At 42.4% G+C, this 21,270-nt stretch overlaps 1 protein-coding gene across 1 annotated transcript in view; it reads left to right on the top strand.

Annotated features, from left to right (window-relative positions):
• Positions 1-21,270, top strand: part of CEBPZ (CCAAT enhancer binding protein zeta) — a 259,115-nt gene that overhangs the window by 64,896 nt on the left and 172,949 nt on the right. The window contains exon 5 of the mRNA XM_073627558.1: positions 18,291-18,379. Within this exon, the coding sequence (XP_073483659.1) occupies positions 18,291-18,379 (89 nt within the window). The remainder of the gene's footprint in view (positions 1-18,290; positions 18,380-21,270) is intronic.

Raw genomic sequence — 21,270 nt, 5'->3', positions numbered from 1 at the left:
TATTGCATTCTCAAAAACTCCCCCTTTTTTAGCAGTAATATGTGTTGGATTATTGAATTTCGTTTTCTGCAAATTACTAAGAGGGGTCACGTCCGGATTGACTTCCGGGTTTAGCGATCGGCTGATTTCACCATGTCTTTCCGTTGTCATGGTTACTCACCTTGTATATAGCGCGGGTGCCCACGACGTGTCCTCATCTGCTGATGAAGTCCCCGCCCACTGGGACGCAACGCGTCCAGAACGAGGATACGCCGTGACGTCACCCGCGGCCGCCGCTCGTCCACACAGCTACACGGAGGTTTCTCCTTATCTGACTGCTGACATGCACATATTGAGTGCTACTTATGTGAGTGCACATTTTTTACATTTTATAATAAATAGTTTGCAAACAGAGAGCACAATTTGTTGCCATTTTGTTTCATGTCCCGACCCCATTGGAGTGTTTTATTCCGGAGCCCTATGGTCTTATTGGAGTGTGTGTCACCTGTACTCTGACGGATGCTGCATCTTGTATGATTACTACTATAAGGCGTTTTCTGACCCTCTGTAATTAAAGGGTCCATTCCCCCAGGTGAGAGGCCATCTTATCCTTTGGTGGAGGGCTGCCTGAACCACTTCTCTTCCTACAGGTGTTCGTTTGCACTTGAAGACATTTTATCTCCTTTTTGGACTGAATTTATGTTTTATATGTTGCATTTTGATTTTAGCGCTGCACTATTTGATATACTGTTTTGAGGGATTTGTTTTTTGACCCTAGTGTTCAGCAGCTTTAGTACGTATTCTCTCACCATTTCGCGCTGATTTATTTCATTTTATTTTAGTCTATCACCAGGCAGTTTGGACCCATATTACCTGTGCTTGTGGATAATCACTTGGTTGCCAATATGGTTGGGGCTTCTTCCAAACAAACGATTTAGGAATTCTTTGCAGAATTCCAGGATTTCATGGCATGCGCCCAGATTTATAATAGATTTTTGTAATAGATTGTAAGCTCTAACGAGCAGGGCCCTCTGATTCCTCCTGTATTGAATTGTATTGTACTTGTACTGTCCTCCCTAATGTTGTAAAGCGCTGCGTAAACTGTTGGCACTATATAAATTCTGTATAATAATATTAATAGATTATGTGTGAGGCTAAATTGGGTCCTATTGATCATGAGAAGTGGCAAGTGGTTGCTACCAGAACCAGTGTTCCCATTGGACGTTCTAGGAGCATAAATTACACATCTAATTTCTTGACTACCTCTTAAAATTTTGAAGGTCCTGGAGCACCAGGACAATGGAAATGCCAAAAAATTACCCCATTTTGGAAAGAAAACAACGTATAATCTATGAGGCATAATGAGTCTTTTGAACATGTCATTTTTTTTCTACAAGTTTTTGGAAATTGTGTAAAGAAAATGAAAACGCATTTTTTTTTTTTTTTTTTTACACAAAGCTGTCAATTTACACAATATTTCTAACGCATAGCATGTACATAGCAAAAATTACACACCAAAATAGGTTCTCCTACTCCTCCCGAGTATGGCAATACCACATGTGTGAGACTTTTACACAGCCTAGCCACATAGAGAGGCCCAACATGCAGGGACCACCATCAGACGTTCTAGGGGCATAAATGTCAAATCAAATGTGACTATCTATTACATTTTGAGGCACTGTAGTGGCATGAATGTGAACTGAGGTGGCATGGATGGGGATGGCTAAGCATGGTTGAGCCATGAATGTGGATGGCCGGGTGGGTATGGCTGAGTATAGGTGGCTGAGCATGGATGGATGAGTATTGCTGCGTATGGATGGATGCATCGATGGATGGCTGAGTATTGCTGAGGATGGATGGCTGAGTATTGCTGAGGATGGATGGCTGAGTATTGCTGAGGATGGATGACTGAGTATTGCTGAGCATGGATGGGATAGATGGATGAGTATTTCTGAGCATGGATGGAATGGATAAGTATTTCTGAGCATGGATGGGATGGATGGATGGATGAGTACTTCAGAGCATGAATGAGTATAGATGGGATGAATGAGTACTTCTGAGCATGGATGGGATAGATGGATGAGTACTTCTGAGCATGGATGGGATGGATGGATGAGTACCGAGCATGGATGGGATGGATGGATAAGTGCTGGAATGGGCACAGAGCAGAGCTGTGGGCACTACACATCCAGCCCAGAGCACTGCAGCACTTGCTCTCGCCTCTCTACCAATAGGTATGAGGAGGTGAGAGATGAACCGGATGTCACGCCGGTTTGTTTAGAAGTGATCGCTCCCTCATTTGGATAAACGGCCGCTGTCAGCATGTGGTTAAAAATGTAAAAAAAAAAATGCCTTTAGTTTTATTTATTGCACACCTTTCTGTATTAGACTCCCTTTACCTGTCTAGGGTCTCTTAGAGGCCCTAAGACTACAAAGACCTTTCTACTGCACCTGTTAGTCCCAGATGTCTTTTATGGAGATTTGGACACTCCTGATAAACTTTTCACCCCTACAAATTGTTTGGCAGCTCCTTACATGTTTGAGGATCTTTTGTTTTAAAATGAAGAGCCACTCCTACCACGAGCACTGCAATATCCCGTCTTAATAAAGCACAAACAATCCCTGTAGGTTATGCTCCTATTTTTAAACATACTGTTGATAAAGAGATCTTTTCCAAAATCTTTTATCCTAATCGTACAGTACAGTATACAGGACCTTTATTCTTAGACCATGGGTTATATGCCACTATACCCTTAAGTGACTTGACACTGACAAAGCTTTATTGGGAACACCCCCTAAAGCAGCCATTCTTAATCAGGGTTTCATGGATCTGTGGCTGACTGACCTCCAATCTGATAGTCCCTGCCTAGTTTCAGGTTCAGTACCACTTAGCAAAGCCAGCTGCAAGACACCAATTATCTATTTAGCGTTCTGTAAGGGGGCATTATTTCCACTGGCCACCAATGTAAGGATCATTTTTCCCATTAACCTCCTTAATTATCGCAGGGGTTTCCTGAATCAGGAAATTATTTAATTATATTCAAGAGGACCCCTGGTGAAAATGGGTTGGAAAAGGCTGCCCTAGAGTACCATATAACTCTGCCTGCTCTGCGTCTACGGTCCTCAACATTGCCTGATCAAAGGTGTCCTCAACGCTGAGAAATACAGACAGATATTTATCGATCATGCCATACCATCAGTGAGGAGTGTGATTGGCCCCACGTTTATTACATTTATTCTGTAGCAGGCTAACAACCCTAAAACATACAGCCATTGTCATCAAAAACTATCTTCAGCTTAAAGAAGAACCCTGGAAGTGATGGTTTGGCCCCCACAGAGCCCCGATCTCAACATCATGGAGTCTGTCCTAGATTACAAGAAGAGCCAAAAGGATTTGAGGCAGTCTGCTACAGTACCTCCACAGGAGGTCTATAGTTAGCTCTCCAAGATGTTTGGAACAACCTACCTACAGAGTGCAAGTGTACCTAGAAGAATTGATGCTGGTTTGAAACCAGAGGGTAGAGACACCAAATATTGATTTGATTTAGATTTGTTTTCTGTTTTCTCACTTTGAATTTTGTAAATTGATAAAAATAGATAATTAAAAGAGAAGTATTGTTAGTGTTGGTGTGTTTTTGTTTTTGTTGTGAACCGATCAATCAAACACCGCTGATCGCTCACTTCTCACAGCTCTATGTGCAGAGAGCTGCTGACTATCAGTCAGCAGCTCTTTGCTCCCTCGCACTTACTGGAGTGCTGGGCTGTGGAGGGGGTGGGAACGGCCAGCTCAGGCTGTCGGCGGCTCGCTGAGAAGCTGTGCCGGTCCAGGAAACCGGGGCGGATCCCCATCGTGATGCGCCTGAGCCTTGACCGACTCTGTGACGTCAGCAGAGAGCAGACTTCAACCTGCTCTCTGCTGAAAACTGGTCACAGGAGTGCAAAACTTAACTGCACTCCTGGTATCCACGGGAGAAGTACAGCCAAAATGAGCTTTGGCTGTACTTCTTTAAAATATATATTTTTGAAAGAATTCATTTATTTTTGAAAGCATTCTTCTTCTTTTTTTTTTTTTTTATTTACAGCGGTTCATTACACCTGTATAAAACGTTTTCACAGTAGTGTATATTTTTACAATTTCTTTTTATTGAATTTTTAAGCTCTTATTTACGACACCTATTAAAAAAAAAAAAAGCATAGAAAAAGAATACAGAGTGAACAGTGTGAAGCTTTGCAGGGCCTACATTCTAGCTTGACTTCTCTAAATAAAATTGTAAACATTTCCTATGCACAACACTCCCCTCTGTGCAATGCTATCCATACAGATCACCTCAGAATGCAAAGACCGGGCTTTTGTCCTTCTGAGCAGACGTTCCTGAACATCTCTCAGAAGGAGCAGGATTGTGCGGCTGTGTGTTCCTGATGTGCTCATGTCCCCTGGACACCTTGCATCTCGGATCGGCAAGAGGGCTTTGTTATTCGTCCTCCTGATCACATGATGGCTGTGTCCAATCACAGCCATCATGTAATGTAAACAGAGAGCCATTGCCAGACGATTGGCTCTCCTCCTCACATGGAGCCTGTTAGTGAGGAGAGCAGATTTGTGCTGCGAGTCGGGGATCCGTGTGTATGAGCTTTTTTTTTACAGCTTTTTACATACTGATCACCCAGTTAGTGTCCCCACACCGTAAAAAAACCTGTCCCATATCTGTCCCAGTGAACATCTGTTCCAGTGATCATCTGCCATATCTGCCCTAATCTGTGCACATCTCTCCGTGATCATTTTCCACATCTGTCCCAGTGCACATCTGCACACATGTCCGTGATCATCTGCCATATCTGCCCTAATCATCTGTGCACATCTGTCCGTGATCATCTGCGCACCTGGAGCACATCTGTCCCAGTAAACATCTGCGCACATCTGTCCTAGTAAACACCTGCCCACATCTGTGATCATTTGCCACATCTGTCCGTGATCATTTGCCACATCTGTCCCAGTGATCAACATCTGTCACAGTAATCAACATGGCTAAAAAATTATTCAGCAGTGAGGAGGCGGATGAGAGTAGCAGGCAACTCTCTCTGCGTCAGACTTGGATAGCGAGTAGGAGCCAGGAGAAAGCAGTGGCACTGAAATGGAAACTGAGGACAGAATCCTAACAAAGAAGCTCAGGAGCCTTCAAAAATGTGATAGTCAGGAAATGAAATGTGTAGTTAATGCCTTTAGAATGCCTGACAGTGCTGCTTGAATGTTGGGCTACTGCATGTGGCCAAGATGTGGAAAAGTCTCACACGTGGTATTTCCATACTCTGATCATCCAGTTAGTGTCCCCACACAGTGTCCCGTCAGTGTCCCCACACCGTAAAAAACACCTGTCCCATATCTGTCCCAGTGATCATCTGCCATATCTGCCCTTATCTGCGCACATCTGTCCTAGCAAACATCTGCGCACATCTGTCTGTGATCATCTGCACCAGTGATCATCTGCCCTAATCATCTGCGCACATCTGTCCGTGTTCATCTGCACTCATCTGGAGCACATCTGTCCTAGTAAACACCTGCGCACATTTGTCTGTGATCATCTGCCACATCTATCCCAGTGATCAACATCTGTCACAGTAATCTGTCAACATGGCTAAAAAATTATTCAGCAGTGAGGAGGCAGACGAGAGTAGCGGGGAACTCTCTCTCCGTCAGACTTGGATAGCGAGTATGAGCCAGTAGAAAGCAGTGGCTCTGAAATAGAAACTGAGGAGGACAGAATCCTAACAAAGAAGCTCAGGAGCCTTCAATAATGTGATAATCAGGAAATTATATGTGTAGTTAATGCCTTTAGAATGCCTGACAGTGCTGCTTGAATGTTGGGCCACTGTATGTGGCCAGGATGTGGAAAAGTCTCACACGTGGTGTTGCCATACTCAGGAGAAGTAGCAGAATATATTTTGGGGTGTAATTGCAAGTTTATCTATGTCATGTGTGAGAAATAACTTGTTAATATGACAATTTTGTAGAGAAAAAAAATGCTTCATTTGCCAAACAATTGTGGGCAAAAAATTGCAACTTCAAAAAACTCAGTATGCTTCTTACTACATGCCTTGGACTGTCCTCTTTACAAAAAGGGGTCATTTTGGGGGTATTTGTACTGTCCTGATATTTTAGTGCCTCAAGAAATGAGAAAGGCAGTCACTACATCAGGAATGATGAATTTTCAGTGATATGTAGCATCGTTTGTAGACTCTCTTACTTTAACTCAAACCAATTATCATAAACTTATCAAGATTTTTTTTTTACCAAAATAAATGTAGCAAAATACATTCTAGCCTAAATTTATGACGAAATTTGATTTTATTGGATTTCTTTCAAAACAAAGTATAAAATATTGTTTGTTTTTTTCAAAATTTTGCTCTTTTTTAATTTATCGCAAAAAATAAAAAACCCAGTGGTGAATAAATATCACCAAAAGAAAGCTCTATTTGTGTGAACAAAAATACTAATTTAATTTGGGTACAGTGTAGCATGACTGAGCAATTGTCATTCAAAGTGCGAGATCATGAAAAGCTGAAAATCGATCGAGATTGGGCTCAGGTAAATATTTAAGGTGGGGGGCTGCTTGCAGAAGTATTTTAGCTTACTGCAGAGACTGTATTAAAGTGGGTGTAAACCCAATGTCATCCGTTCTAAACTACTGCCATAGGGGTTATCTATAAGGATATACATGCCTCCTGCATGTATCCTTACCTGTCAAATGTCTCCCCTCTGTCTGTTATGAGAGCCGAAAAACTGCATATTCTGTGGGTGGGTCTGTTGTCTGGAGCTCGGTGGGTGAAGTCGTGATGTCAGTAGACTCCCCGCCCACCTCTACACTCCCCTGTGTATTTCTAACTGAACTTCTGCTGAACTTCTGCTATGATCTCTAACATCCAGTGAAAAGACAGGAAAGTAACCACATGACTTCAGCATGCCAAATCATGCTGAGGCGTGGAACAGCCAATCCTTACAGAGCTGCTGAAGAAAGGAGTGGGGGAGGGAATTAAAAAATACTGCATGTGTCTTAGGCTGTCACTCACAGCAACGGGGAGTATTTGACAAAGTTTTTCTCACTTTGTCAAGATTTTTCTCACTGAACAATAAAAGGGGATTGCTCAGAGATGGATTAACTCTGTGTGGCAAGACTGGGCTCAAATGATAGGAAATCTTATACTCTACAGTATGATATAAAAAAAAATTTCAGGGTTTACATCCACTTTAAGTTAAAAAAAACATGCTGCCTTTAGAACTACTTCTAGAACAAAACTAAGAAGCTGAGAGTCTCCCTATCATGTGCTTAGAGATCAGTGGTAATTGCAGACATGCAGCAGAACTATAGTTTTTTCTTTTTTTCAAATTTTGGTGGGCAGGCTATTTATGTAAGTGATTTTATAAAACGGCAGTGCTAAATTAACCAGTCCCATCCAAAAGGTCAAAAAGAAAGTAGTTGGTTTTTTCCATTTTGACCATTTGGTTTCTTCCACCGTGGGAAATATGTATAATTTTGATCGCCTGCAGATGTAACTTTGCCCACTTGCAAGGAAATGAAGGGTCTATAAATTTTTTTTTTTTTTATCATAGCTGTATTTTAAATGATAGAGACAGAATATCAACCAAAAATACAGAAAAAAACACACAATACAAATGTTAAAAATTGAGTTGCAGTTTAGTGAGTAAAATAAGTATTTGATCCCCATGCAAAACATGACTTAGTATTAGGTGGAGAAACCCTTGTTGGCAAGCACAGAGGTACGACATTCCTTGTAGTTGGTTACCAGATTTGCACACATCTGAGAAGGGATTTTGGTCCACTCTTCTTTACAGATCTTCTCTAAATCCTTAAGGTTTCTTGGCTGTCACTTGGCAACTCGAAGTTTCAGCTCCCTCTATAAATTTTCTATAGGATTAAGGTCTGGAGACTGGGCTGAAACAACTGATCGATTATGAAATGAATTACAATTTTCATAATCGATTATTCAGCCAGTAACATAATGGGATTAAAAAAACTAAAATGAGCCCTTTATAGTACAAAAAGAGCAAATAATCCCTACTGTAAATATTACTTTCAGAGTTATACAGTAAAAAACTGAACCCCTTACAGTAGCGATTATGTGCTTTTTTATTTATTTATTTTTTTTTTGTACTATAATGGGCTAATTTTAGCTTTTTAACCCCATCAAGTTACTAAACGTCTTAGATCTGGTTCACATCCATGTGTTTTTGGTGCTTTTTGCAGAAACGCACTACAGTTCATTTACATGACATCTATGCTTTTTTCAGCTGCTGCGTATTTGGAAAGGTTCAGGGACTTTTTTTTTAACACAAAACGGTGCTTTTTTAGTTCAATATACTTCAATGGAGAAGCTGCAGAAAAGTATGTAATGCGTTTTTGCAGCAATTTGTGTTTTTTAATCTGCCCAACAACAAATTAGCCAAAAAAAATGCAAAAACTCAAATCGCAGCAAAATCGGGTGCACAAAAATCAAAACGCACAGCAAAAGCACTGCAGAAACAGATCAAAAGCAAACTGCATAGGTGTGTACCGAACCTTATGCTGGCCACATGGATCAATTTTCAGACGAAATCCACATACACTGTCTGAAAATTCCTTTGACCAAGAAGTTTTCTATTTCCAAATTTTTCCGTCACATTGGTTGAAAATGAACGTTGATTTGACCCCACTAACTATTAGAAAATCATTGGTTTAAAAAAAAAAAAAAAAAAAAAATTGATCTCTGAATCTGATATTTACTAGATTCACCCTTTTTAATAGTATATACACAGTATATATCCTCTAATAGTATATACAGTATATCTCTCCTCTAATAGTATATTCAGTATATCTCTCCTCTAATAGTATATTCAGTATATCTCTTCTGTCTGTTATTCTCAGAGTGGATTAGATATTTTGCTCCCTAACCATATAGTTGGTTATTTATATTTACCACTGCATAGAGATATTTAAGAATAAATTGCCTTTTTTTTTAAACTTTACATATTAACTAAATTATACACCACACTTTGTTTTGATTAATCGGTCAATAACCTTAAAAAAATCGGCCAACTAATCAATTATGAAAATAATCGTTAGTTGCAGCCCTACTGGCTAGACCACTCTATGACCTTTAATGTGCTTCTTCTTGAGCCTTTCCTTTGTTGCCTTGGCGGCATGTTTTGGATCATTGTCATGCTGAAAGAGCCATCAACGACCCATCTTCAGTGTTCTGGCTGAGGGAAGAAGGTTCTTATCTAAGATTTTACAATAGATTGTAGCATTCATTGGCCCCTCAATGCGACAAAGTTGGCCTGTACCTTTGGAAGAGAAACTGCCCCAAAGTATGTTTTCACCTCCGTGCTTGACTGTAGGGATGGTGTTCTTAGGGTCATAGTCAGCATTTTTCTTCCTCCAAACACGACTAGTCGCGTTAATGCCAAAGGAGGATTCAGCGTGCAGCCGCCTTGTGACAGGAGGCAAACAGTGAGACAGAGCAGGGATAGCGTGGCGCCGGGACCCAGGACTCTTCATCGGGCCTCGGTGCCGCTCTGGATGGTGTGTTTTGGTCTCTGCGTCATGTACAGAACCAAGAGGCGGAGCCCAGGTGACAAGAAAGCGGCTGCCAATAGAAATGGAGCTCCATTTCTATGCAGCTGCTTCATTTCCACCTAGCTCCGCCTCTTGTTTCTTCCTCAAGAGCTGGTCTTCTGTAAAATGGTGACGATGACAGAATTGACCAGTGCCGGCCATGGACCTCTAGCGGGGAAAAAAATCGGGAAAACTGCAATTTCACAGGATATTTCACAGGAAACAGCAAGACATGGACAAAGGTCTAAATCCAGGCAATGTCCCGGGAAATTTGGGACAGTTGGCAAGTTTGGAGGAGAGACAAGGGCTGCGGATGACTTAGACATGTAAACGGACCACGATAGTCAGGGCTCAGCAGCCATGATTATCGTGGTCAGCAGAGGCAGGGGGATACAGGAACTGGCAGGCTCAATCAGGTTTACTACCAGTTAGGACGAGAAGAATTGCACAGCACAAGTACTGTACTGTTATTCATGCCTTAAATGAACAGGATCTTAGGTTTTTGTTTTTTTAGGTTTACAAACACTTTAAAACAGAACACCATAGAAAAAGATAATTAAAAATCCCATTAAATTAATGACAAAGAAAGCAGGTTTCTCTTTCGTTCATTGACGGACACAACTCCATTAATCTTGACCGTAGGTTATTACGCCACCTTCAGGAGAGGACTAGGCAGAACATGTATTACATGTGAAAAACAGAACTGTACAGCTCCGCCCAGGGGGCGGTCCCTCTGGCAATAACCCTTCAGCCTGCTTCCTGCAGCTCAGTTTTTTTCTGCCTAGTGAAAGAGAAGGACCTAGGCTCCCTATCGGGACCATCGGTCCTGGGGATTTTTTTCTGGATTTTTGCCTTTTGCGCAAGATTTTAAGATCCTGTGATCTTCCATCAACAGCCGGCTGCGTGACAGTCTGGATAATATAGATCCTTTTAGTCTCCCCAGCCTGGCCATCGAGCGTGTGCAGGCCCTAGCTACGCGCTGGGTTGGCCACGACATGCCCCTCAGGCTCCAGGGGCGGCCAGTGAGCGCAATGCTCCGGGGCACATATATGACCGGACTACAGATGTCTTTGTCACAGTGTGCCGTGGCCCGCAGCCACCCCGTACTGCTCGGGTGTGGGTCTGTGATGGGATGCCTCCAGCCTCCTCCTATATCGGCAGGGCAGTGCAGCTGGGCATTCCCTGAGGAGGTCGATTAGGGGATCCCTCTTCTCCCTTTCTTCTCTCCCTCTCCCTGTCCCTGCTCCCCCCCCCCCCCCGTGGGGATGCTGCATGACTGGGCTGTAGTGCGGTGTGTACCTGAGCCAGGGGTCCTCCGGGGGGCTCTGATCCTTGTTTGGGGACTGCGCTGGCTGTCTGTGTCCCTGTACTGTCATCTGTCTCTCTGGATGTCTGTGGGCTCTGCATGTGCTGCCACCATACCGCTGACCGCCGCCATTTTCTGTGTACAGCAGTGATCGTTGGCCATTTTCTGTTAGCCTCTGTGAGAAGCATGGTCGGCGGCCATTTTCCCTGTGTTTTTTCTTCTGTACAGGGTGCCCGGCGACCATTTTCTTGTAGCCGCAGCACGGTTTTTCCCCACAGCGCTGGTTCCTGTGCCTCAGAACAGCGTGGTTTTTGTTCCTGGACACTTGTGAGCTGACACAGGATACAGCCATCAGCAGCACGGTGCACAACTCGGTCAGGGTGGTGAGTCCTGCGGTGGGAGCTCCTCAGTCTATAGCAGCTAGGAGGGTGGGATTGAGCACCTTGTCCTAAGTCCCAAAGGGTGGCAGACAGGGTGGGTCAGCATGACGTCAGAAGCGGGCGCAAGGGGGGTAAGAAACGGCCCTTGCCCCTGTCCTCTGGGGAGAGCTCTGATTCAGACTCGGGCCCCGCAGTGACTGGGGCCGAGGGGATCCCAGTAATACTGATTGCCTCAGATTGGCCTCGGCGTCCTTGGTACGCCAACCTGGTGGCGGATGCTCCTTGGCGGTTGCCGATGCGGGAGGACCTCCTATTGCAAGGTCCGATACTCCATCCTGATTTAGCGACGCTGGTTTTAACGGCATGGCTCTTGAAAGCCAGGTGCTAAGGAACCGAGGTCTGTCGGACTCGATAATTTCCACTATGCTGAGGGCACGAAAATCTTCTTCCCGGAAGATATACCATCGTACGTGGAAAGCTGATATCTCCATGTGTGAGGAGATGGGGTGGCGCTCATGCACCTATTCCATGGCCAGGATCCTGCTGCCCCCCTTTCCTGTCATGGCCCATTCCACCACGGCAATTGGGACCTCTTGGGCTTTCCGACATCAAGCGTCAGTCTTCCAGGTGTGTAAGGCGACGACTTGGTCATCCGTTCACGCTTTTACAAAGTTCTACAAAGTTGATGTAAACGCATCTTCGGATGCCTGCTTTGGCCGCAAAGTTTTGCAGGCGGCCATGTAATAGTTGCAATTTACACCCTTTCCTTTTGTTAGAGAAAGTTATATTTTGATTGTCAATGCATTCTGATGCATATGTTGACCGCAAGTTCTGCTGCGGTTGGTTCAGGTGGTGACTCCTCCGTTGGGGAGCACTTCTGGTTGTGGGGGAAGTTATGTTTGCTGTTCCCACCCCTCGTCATGACACTGCTTGGGGACGTCCCTACGGTCAAGATTAAAGGAGCTGTGTCTGTCAACGAATGAAAGAGAAAATAGGATTTTTGTACTCACCGTAAAATCCTTTTCTCTGAAGTTCATTGATGGACACAGCACCCACCCCTCCTATTAGTTTACGTTATATTACTTGTTGATGTACTGAGCTGCAGTAAGCAGGCTGAGGGGTTATTGCCAGAGGGACCACCCCTGAGCGGAGCTGTACAGTTCTGATGCTTTTCACTTGTAATACACTTGAACATAGTTCTGCCTAGTCCTCTCCTGAAGGTGGCGTAATAACCTACGGTCATGATTAATGGAGCTGTGTCTGTCAATGAACTTCAGAGAAAAGGATTTTACGGTAAGTACAAAAATCCTATTTTTGCTGCAATTTTTACCTTCAGTCCAGAGATTTTTCCTTCATTGCTTGTTTTTTTGCCATTAGATGTCCACAGTCTGATGGGCAGCATCATTTAACCCTTTCGCTGCCAGGTCCTGTGCTCCATTTTGTACACTCAGGTGGCCAGACCATTTTTGCAATTTTTCCTTTTTTTTTTTTTTTTTTTTTTTTCACTTATAGCTTTCAGAGTTTGTAAAAGACCCCCCAAACCATATATTTTCTGAAAGCACATGATCAGTAGAATAAAAATAAGATGCCATTCCTGATAAATCCCCACTAAATATAAAAGCCTAACCTGTATGGAGTTCATAAATAACAAATATCTGTAAATCCTAAATTGTGCCTTTTTGCAAAATGGTGAAAATCGAACGTACCCAAAAATTTCTCAAAAAATCTGGAGGTTTTCATTTTTCACTTACAGCTTTCAAAATTTGTGAAAGACCCCTCAAACAATATATTTTCTGAAAGCATAGGACCAGTAAAATAAAAAGGAAGGTGCTATTGATTTTTTAGGCCCCACGATATTTGCGCAAATGTTTAGCAAAACAATATTTTCGCTAAAAATACACTAAAATCATTAATAGTAGATTCATACATGGCAAAATGTACAAAATTTCTGCAAAATTCCTAGTAAATTTGAAAGTTAAAACTGTATTGAGTTAATAAATAACAAATATTTGTACACTTTAAATTGCACCTTTTTGTGAAATGGTGAAAACTGAAGGTACGCAAAACTGTAAATAATAATTTACTCAAAAAAATCAGGTGGTTACCATTTTTCACTTACAGCTTTCAGAATTTTAAAAGACCCCTCAAATTAGACATTTTCTAAAAGCGTAGAATAAAAAAAAGTGCTACAGATTTTTTGGTCCCTGCAATAGCTGCACAAATCATCGCTATTTCCACTAAAAATACACTAAAATCATTAATGGTGCACATAAACACAACATAACTTACAAAATTCCTGCTAAATTACTACTAAAGCATCGTTCACATGTGGCATACTAAAGTGTACGCCCATAGAGGGCCATGTTTACCCGCACAGGAATGCACAGGTGTTCCATGCATCCCTGTATAGGCAGTCCCATTTATGTCAATTGGGATGCAATGGCTGCACAGGCATAGCTGCTGTTCCCATCGGGTGTGGGTACATAATCCTGAACGCAGACAGTGTGAGCTCAGGGACATGCACCTATATGGATGTAATATTGGGAGCAATGGCTCTGTTCATGCATTTGCTGCATCCCAAATGACATCAATGGGACTGCCTGCACAGAGATGCACAGAACACCTGTCTATCCCTGTAGAGGTACGCTATGTATGCCCTGTGTGAACAAGGCCTTAGGCCCCTTTCACACAAACAGACCGATCGGGTATGCCTGTCTGTTTTTCAGGCGGGCCCAATCAGACCACCCATCGTTTACACCCGCTTCCGTCCGGTCCGCTAAAAACAGACAGATGGGGATACCAATCCCCATCCATCTAGCAGATCGGATGGTATCCGAAGGAAATGGACAGGTGGTCCGTTTCCATCGGACCGCCCCATAGAGAACAGCGGGCTTTTTCTGTGTCTGCTCTGCATCAGCACAGCCGGACACAGACTTGTCATCTGCTGGCTCAGCGGGGATCAGCAGACAGATCTACTTGAGAGAGTCCGTTCCATGTGAAAAGGGGTCTTACCAGGTGCGGCCGGTCCATTAGGGTGCAGGGGCGCCGCTCCCCCGCAGGGCACCGGACTGTATGAGTTTTTTTTTTTTTTAATTGATCCTGAGGCTCTAATTGGCTTGAAAAATGTTGGGCTCGGGGCGCAAAGCATTGCACCCCGAACCTACCCACTTGTGACAATAGCAAATTAATATTCGCTATGGTCTCACGGCTTCTCCCGAGGAGGGGTGAGTGTGGGGGGAGACCGTCGCTGTGGTGGGGTGAGTGCGGGGGGAGACCGTCGCTGTGGTGGGGTAAGTGCGGGGGTGGGGACCATCGCCGTGGAGGGGTGAGTGCAGGGGGAGACTGTTGCCATGGAGGGGTGAGTGCGGGAGGGGGGCCATCGCCGCGGAGAGGCTGGGTGTGGGCGGACCTGGGGGGGGGGCTGTTGCCGTCCCCCAAAAAAGTCACTGGGTCTTACTAGGGTTTTTTTTGGGGGGGAGAGGTGTCTTTGATGAGATATCAGAGGTCTAAACAGACCCCCATATCTCTTTTTTTTTTTTTTTGAGACCGCAAAAGAGACTTTTCTGTATCAGTTTACTTGAATGAGTGCATGCAATCTGTATAGAAATTTCATTCATTCATAAACTGGCAGTCTGATGCATAGCAACACTCGTGGTTACTATTATCAGATGTCAGTGGGCATATAGAAGCATTTATAGTGATTGCTGCATGCGCCCAGGGTGCCTCACTGAGGGGGGGTGGTAAACGCATGTTTACCAAGCCTAAACATCACCCCCACCCGCACCGCTCCCCCTGCTGTGATCCTCAGCCTGTCAGATAGCTGGAGCAGAAGCTGCGTGAGGGGAGGGGTAGATGCAGCTGCCAACATGGATGGATCAGAGTTGCGGGAGCCGCTATGGGGGGTAATCAGAGTGATTCTGGGGACACACCTGGACCCCCCCAAAGCCCCATGCAGCACCTGAAGCCGGCGGGAGCAGCAGGGGGAGGGATGCCGGCTTATGATGGTAGCTGCAGGGGATCTAATTTGCGGGGGGGGGGGGGGGGGCACTCAGTGCTGGGGTGAAGAAGAAGGGTGAAGGGGATAGGAAAGGAAAGTGGTGAGAGTAGTTTTAGGTGGAAGGGAGCGGCGGGGGTGGAGAGGCTTGGGACAGGGCAGCGGCGGCATGAAGGGGGGGTCACATTTAGGGTTAATAACTCTGATCTGCTGGTTGTAATTCGCTGATCAGAGTTATAGAGTTGTTCAGCAAAGTCTGCTGGGCAATTCTACTACAAGTTTATGGTCATTGAAGTGACCATGAGCTTATGGGAGAGGGAGAAAGAGGTCTTGGCTTGGCCACCTGTGGGTAGTGTTGTAGGTCCGTATGGACCTGGCAGCGAAAGGGTTAACCCAATCTTTTGAGCCAAGGGCATCCTGGACTTGCTTTAGGAGAAGCAGCACAGTTATGGACTCATCTCTCATTCACTCTGCTCTCTTCTAATAGCATGTTCCTTGTCAGTACATTACCATTTTGGCTTATTGTACAGCTTCTTCCATTCACACTGCCTCCTGTACTGGAACTGCAAGAAGCTCATGCCAAGTCATACTCAGATATTTACAGTATGTAAACCCTACATTTCATATTCCTGATATGTGCCTGCTGTACCATGTACTTGTATGAAAAAGTATCCTGTTCTCATTGTATTGCTTCCTTTGTGTGAAATCCCTAATGTTCCTGCCAGTCCCTCTGCTTTACTATCAAAAACTGACCTCACTAAGCAGAAGAAAACACAGTGGTCAGTTCTCTAGCTATGCTGGGAACTCAGCCTGCATTCCTCCAATGATCAGTCCTGATTTGCCCTCCCCGCACAGCCTTTTACTGGGAAGCTCAGTGTATTGTTACTTCTCCTATGCAGCCGAGAGCAGAGGGAATGTGTCATGTGATCACTTATAAAAATGGTTATTTAGAATTTTTTTTTTTTTTATATCTTGCACAAATGTTTTGCTTTTGCATTTCTGTATTAAATTGAATGGTATGTTTTACAAAGTGATTGTTTACAAACACTTTAACACTGCTTGCATTTAAAAAATACATTTAGTTAACGTCTCCAGTATTGCGACCCCAAAGTCACGCGATTTAGAGTGCGACTTTGGAGCGACTGAGTGCCATTTTTAACCAACTTTACACTCTCTGGATCAAAGTTGCATCAAAAGTTGCAGGCACCTTTTTAATTGCGCTGATTTTCAAAGTTGCATAGATGGGAACGGGTGCCCTTGAAATCAATGGGCTGTGACTTGTCATGTGACTTTGTGTCCAAAGTCACATGACAAGTCGCACTAGTGGAAACATACACTTAATGATGTATTAACCACTTCAAGCCCACGGACGTCATATGACGTCCTGGGCTTTGAGCAGGTATATCTGAATGATGCCTGTAGTTACAGACATCATTCAGATATTGCCGGTTTCAGCCGGCAAATCTCTACACCATAGGAACGATCATAGCGGCCGTTCCACCGCTTGATCGTTCCTATGGGAGGCAAGAGGGGACGTGCCCCCCCCCCCCGCCGCCCTCTGGTGCTTGCTCCGACTCACCGTTCCGATCGGTGAGGCGGAGAGTGGATCCGCCGGCGCCGGATGTAGATCATAGAGATTTCCGGCGGACCAGATGGTCCCCGGAGTCTCTATGATCGTCGGAGGCCGGGCGCGATGTTATGACGTCACGCCCGGCCTCTCCATTCAAAAAAACGGCGCCACTTCGGCTGGGAAGCGGCAATCGTTTTATTTTTTTTTTTTATTTCAGGCTTCCCAGCCTAGTGGTGAGATATGGGGTCTTATTGACCCCATATCTCACTATTAAGAGCACCTGACATGTCATATTGCTATTACAAGGGATGTTTACATTCCTTGTAATAGGAATAAAAGTGATCAATTCTTTTTTTTTTCAAAAAAGTGTCAAAATAAAAAAAATAAAATATAATTAACAATAAAAAAAAAAAAAAAAAAATTTTTAAAGCGCCGCTGTCCCCGTGTGCTCGCACGCAGAAGCGAACGCATACGTAAGTCCCGCCCTCATATGAAAACGGTGTTCAAACCATACATGTGAGGTATCGCCGCGAACTTTGGAGCGAGAGCAATAATTTTGGCCCTAGACCTCCTCTGTAACTCAAAACATGTAACCAGTAAAAAAATTTCAAGTGTCGCCTATGGGGATTTTTAAGTACCGAACATTGGCGCCATTCCACGAGCGTGTGCAATTTTGAAGCGTGACATGTTAGGTATCTATTTACTCGGCGTAACTTCATCTTTCACAAAATGCAAAAACATTGGGCTAACTTTACTGTTTTGTTTTTTTTTTTTTTAAACACAAAACAGTTTTTTTCCCCAAAAAAACGCGTTCGAAAAATTCCTGCGCAAATACTGTGTGAGATAAAAAGTTGCAACAGCCTCCATTGTATTTTCTAGGGTCTTTGCTAAAAAAACATATATAATGTTTGGGGGTTCTATGTAATTTTCTAGCAAAAAAATGATGATTTTTACATGTAGGAGCAAAGTGTCAGAATTGGCCTGGTATTGAAGTGGTTAATAAATACAGAGCTGCATTAATTTTTGTCATGTATATCTGCCTAGAAGTTTTAAGTGGTTGTAAATGCAGAAGGTTTTGCATTAAAGAAAAAAACCTTGTGTCCAGCAACTTATCTGCTCTGTGCAAAACGAGGGCACAGAGCAGATAAGTATAACATGTTTATTATTTTAAAAAAAATACCTTTTACAATCTCTTTAAAGATGATGTGAAAAGTTTTTTATAATAGAAATGTATGCTTTAAACTACAAAATGCATGTATTGGCTACAAAATAAGTATATTTGTGAAAATTGGACAGTGCAACAGAGGGTAGTTATGTATTTTGCAAATATCTGTCTATACTAACAAAAATATTGAAATTTCATACACTAAACAAATATCCAGAGTTTATTGTCCTTATGAGTGTTACATAAACTACATAATGCCTAAGCATTTGGTTGTTTTTTATTTTACAGGTATTAGTAATGTGAATCACTATGATGCTTTGAACAGAAATCCTATATTTTGTGGTGCTGATAACACAAGCCTTTGGGAGCTAAAAAAGGTATGTAGATATTCTCTGTAGCAGGAACAGACAAGTCTGCATTACATTGACAGTTTTCCTTGTCAAAAGAAGTTTGAGTATACAATGTTATAAAGATACATAAAGTAAGTTTACAAGGATCTATAAAGTAAGCTCATTGTTTTACAGTAGGGTTTATATAGGTAAATATCATGAAATTTCAAATATTAAACATTGGGTTCACGTAAACCTAAATTAAAGATATATATCATTTCCTTATTTACTTTTGTAGGTATTTAAATGATTTATACCTACTATACATATTGTTTACAAGTAGAGTGTATATAGGTCAAATAAATTCTGATAATGAGCTTTAATCGTAAGGTGGAGAAAAGGAAAGAGAAAGAAGAAAAAGGGTTGAAAGGTAGAGGTATGGTCCACAAGGTTGTCCCGTTCGTCAGTTTATTATTCTTTTTAGTTCTCTTTGAAGCCTTAGAATGGGTGTCTCTGTAAGTCATTTAATCTGTTACCATGGCAACAGGACAGAGTCATTGAAGTTTGACAGGAACTGTTGTTTTATCCAAGGATGCCAAAGTTTTTCAAATTTTGGAATTTGATTTTGATCGATGGCTACCATCTTAGCATGGGACATTGTATTATTCATTCTGTGAATTGTTTCTGCTAGTACCAATGTAGGAGATTTCCATGCCTTGGCCACTGTTTGTTTTGCAGCCGTTATTAGTTGGATCATAAGTTTGAATTGAGAGAGTGTTAACCATTCCGGTTTTAGATTAAGTAAAGTTAAATATGGATCTGGTTGTATTATTTTTTTAAATATTTTAGATGCAATCACGAAGATTTCCTTCCAGAAGGTTTGGATTACTGGGCACGTCCACCATATGTGTAAATATGTGCCTATTTCTGGGCATCCTCGAAAACAAAGAGCTGAGGTATTAGGTGAATATTTTGCCACTCTAGCGGGTACAAGGTACCAGCGAGTTAGGACTTTATAATTTGTCTCCAGTGCTAAGATGTTGGGTGAAGATGACTTAGATGTGAGCCATATGTTAGACCAGTCCGTGTCTTCTAAAGTTCGTCCCAGGTCCTCCTCCCACCTCTGAATGTAAGAGGGTCTATTAAGATTTGCTACTCCATATAATTGATTATAAAGTGATGAAATTGTACCTTTAGCAAATGGATCTTTTGTACAGATTGATTCAAAAATGGATAATTGGGATAATGGTGTATCCCCCTTTAGGAATGGTGTATAGAAATTTTTGATTTGGAGATATCTAAATATCTCAGAGTTTGGTAGATCATATTTTTCTCTAAGCGATGGGAATGAAAGGAATGATTTAGATGCTATGAAGTCATTTAGTGTCTGAATGCCTGATGTTGTCCAAGCTTTAAAAGAATTTGGGTAAATCCATGCCGGATAAAAGGCCGGATTTCTGATAAAAGAAAGGAGAGGATTGTGTGGAGATTGTAACTGATATTTGGTTTTTAGTTTATCCCAGAGAGATAAGAAGTGTTTAGTTATGGGATTATGAATTTTAAAGCGGTCTTTAGGATCAAGCCATAATAAATTTGATATTAATAGAGGGTAATTTTCTGAAGCCTCTATAAATACCCATAATGGGATTTCCTGTTTTGCATGGTATTTGGACAGACTGGCCAAGTGTGCTGCTCTGTAGTAGTTAGTAAAATTAGGGTATCCCAGGCCTCCTTTATTTTTGGGAAGATGTAGTGTGTGTATAGGTATACGTGGTTTAGAAGAGCCACATATAAACGAAGTTGCTCTTTTTTGTACTATTCTCAAAAAATAGGAAGGAATTGGAATAGGGAGGACTCTGAATAGATAAAGCAATTTGGGTAGAATAGTCATTTTGATTGCATTAATCTTCCCTATCCAGGATAAAGGAAGTTGCGACCATTGTTTTATTAGATTTGTGATCTGTCTTAATACAGGAGGATAATTGGTTGAGAATAAGTCAGAATGAGATGCTGTTAAATGAATTCCAAGATATGGGATTGATTTTTCTGCCCATGTGAATGGGAGTGCAGCCCTAGCCGGGATCAATTCCATGTTTGTGAGTGAAATATTAAGCACTAGGCATTTCTTAGGATTAATCATAAGGCCGGATAGGGCTGCAAATCCATCAAGAGCTGGTATTAAGTTAGGACCAGAGACCTGTGGTGATGATAGAAAAAGTAATATATCGTCTGCAAATATACATAATTTGTGTGTAATACCTCCTACTTCAATGCCAGTTATAGTTTGGTTTGTTCTGATGTATTGGGCCATGGGTTCGAGTATAAGGGCAAATAATAAGGGAGATAATGGGCAACCCTGTCGGGTACCTCTTTCGATATTAAAGGCTTCAGATTTGTATCCAGCATATTTTATATAGGCTTTGGGTTTATTATATAATGCTTTGATCCATGTTAAAAAGTGGGGTCCAAAACCCCATTTTTGTAATGAATATTGCATATATTGCCAGGATACTGTGTCAAATGCCCTCTTAATATCGAGAGATAGAAAACATAAAGGGATTTTCCGTTTTTTAGCAATATGTGCCAATAACACTGCCCTGCGTATATTATCGCCTGCCTGTCTATTTGGCATGAAGCCTACTTGATCTCTATGTATTAATTTTCCTATAATGCTATTGAGGCGTTTTGCTATTATTTTTGCTAATAATTTAATATCGAGGTTTAACAGAGAGATAGGCCGATAATTCACACAGGAAGTATCATCAGAAAGGGGTTTTGGGATCATACAAACAATTGCCATTAGTGTTTCTTGCCGAAAAGAATGTCCATCTAGAAGTTTGTTAAAAGTTTCAGTGAGAATGGGAGAGAGTATTTCTGAGAATGTTTTATAGTATAAAGCCGAGTAGCCGTCTGGGCCTGGTCTTTTGTTAAGTTTTAGG

The sequence above is a fragment of the Aquarana catesbeiana genome, linkage group LG04, assembly GCF_042186555.1.
Source record: "Aquarana catesbeiana isolate 2022-GZ linkage group LG04, ASM4218655v1, whole genome shotgun sequence".
Lineage (NCBI taxonomy): Eukaryota > Metazoa > Chordata > Amphibia > Anura > Ranidae > Aquarana > Aquarana catesbeiana.
The sequence above is the reverse complement of the archived record's forward strand: the minus strand, read 5'-3'. Positions and strand labels throughout refer to the sequence as shown.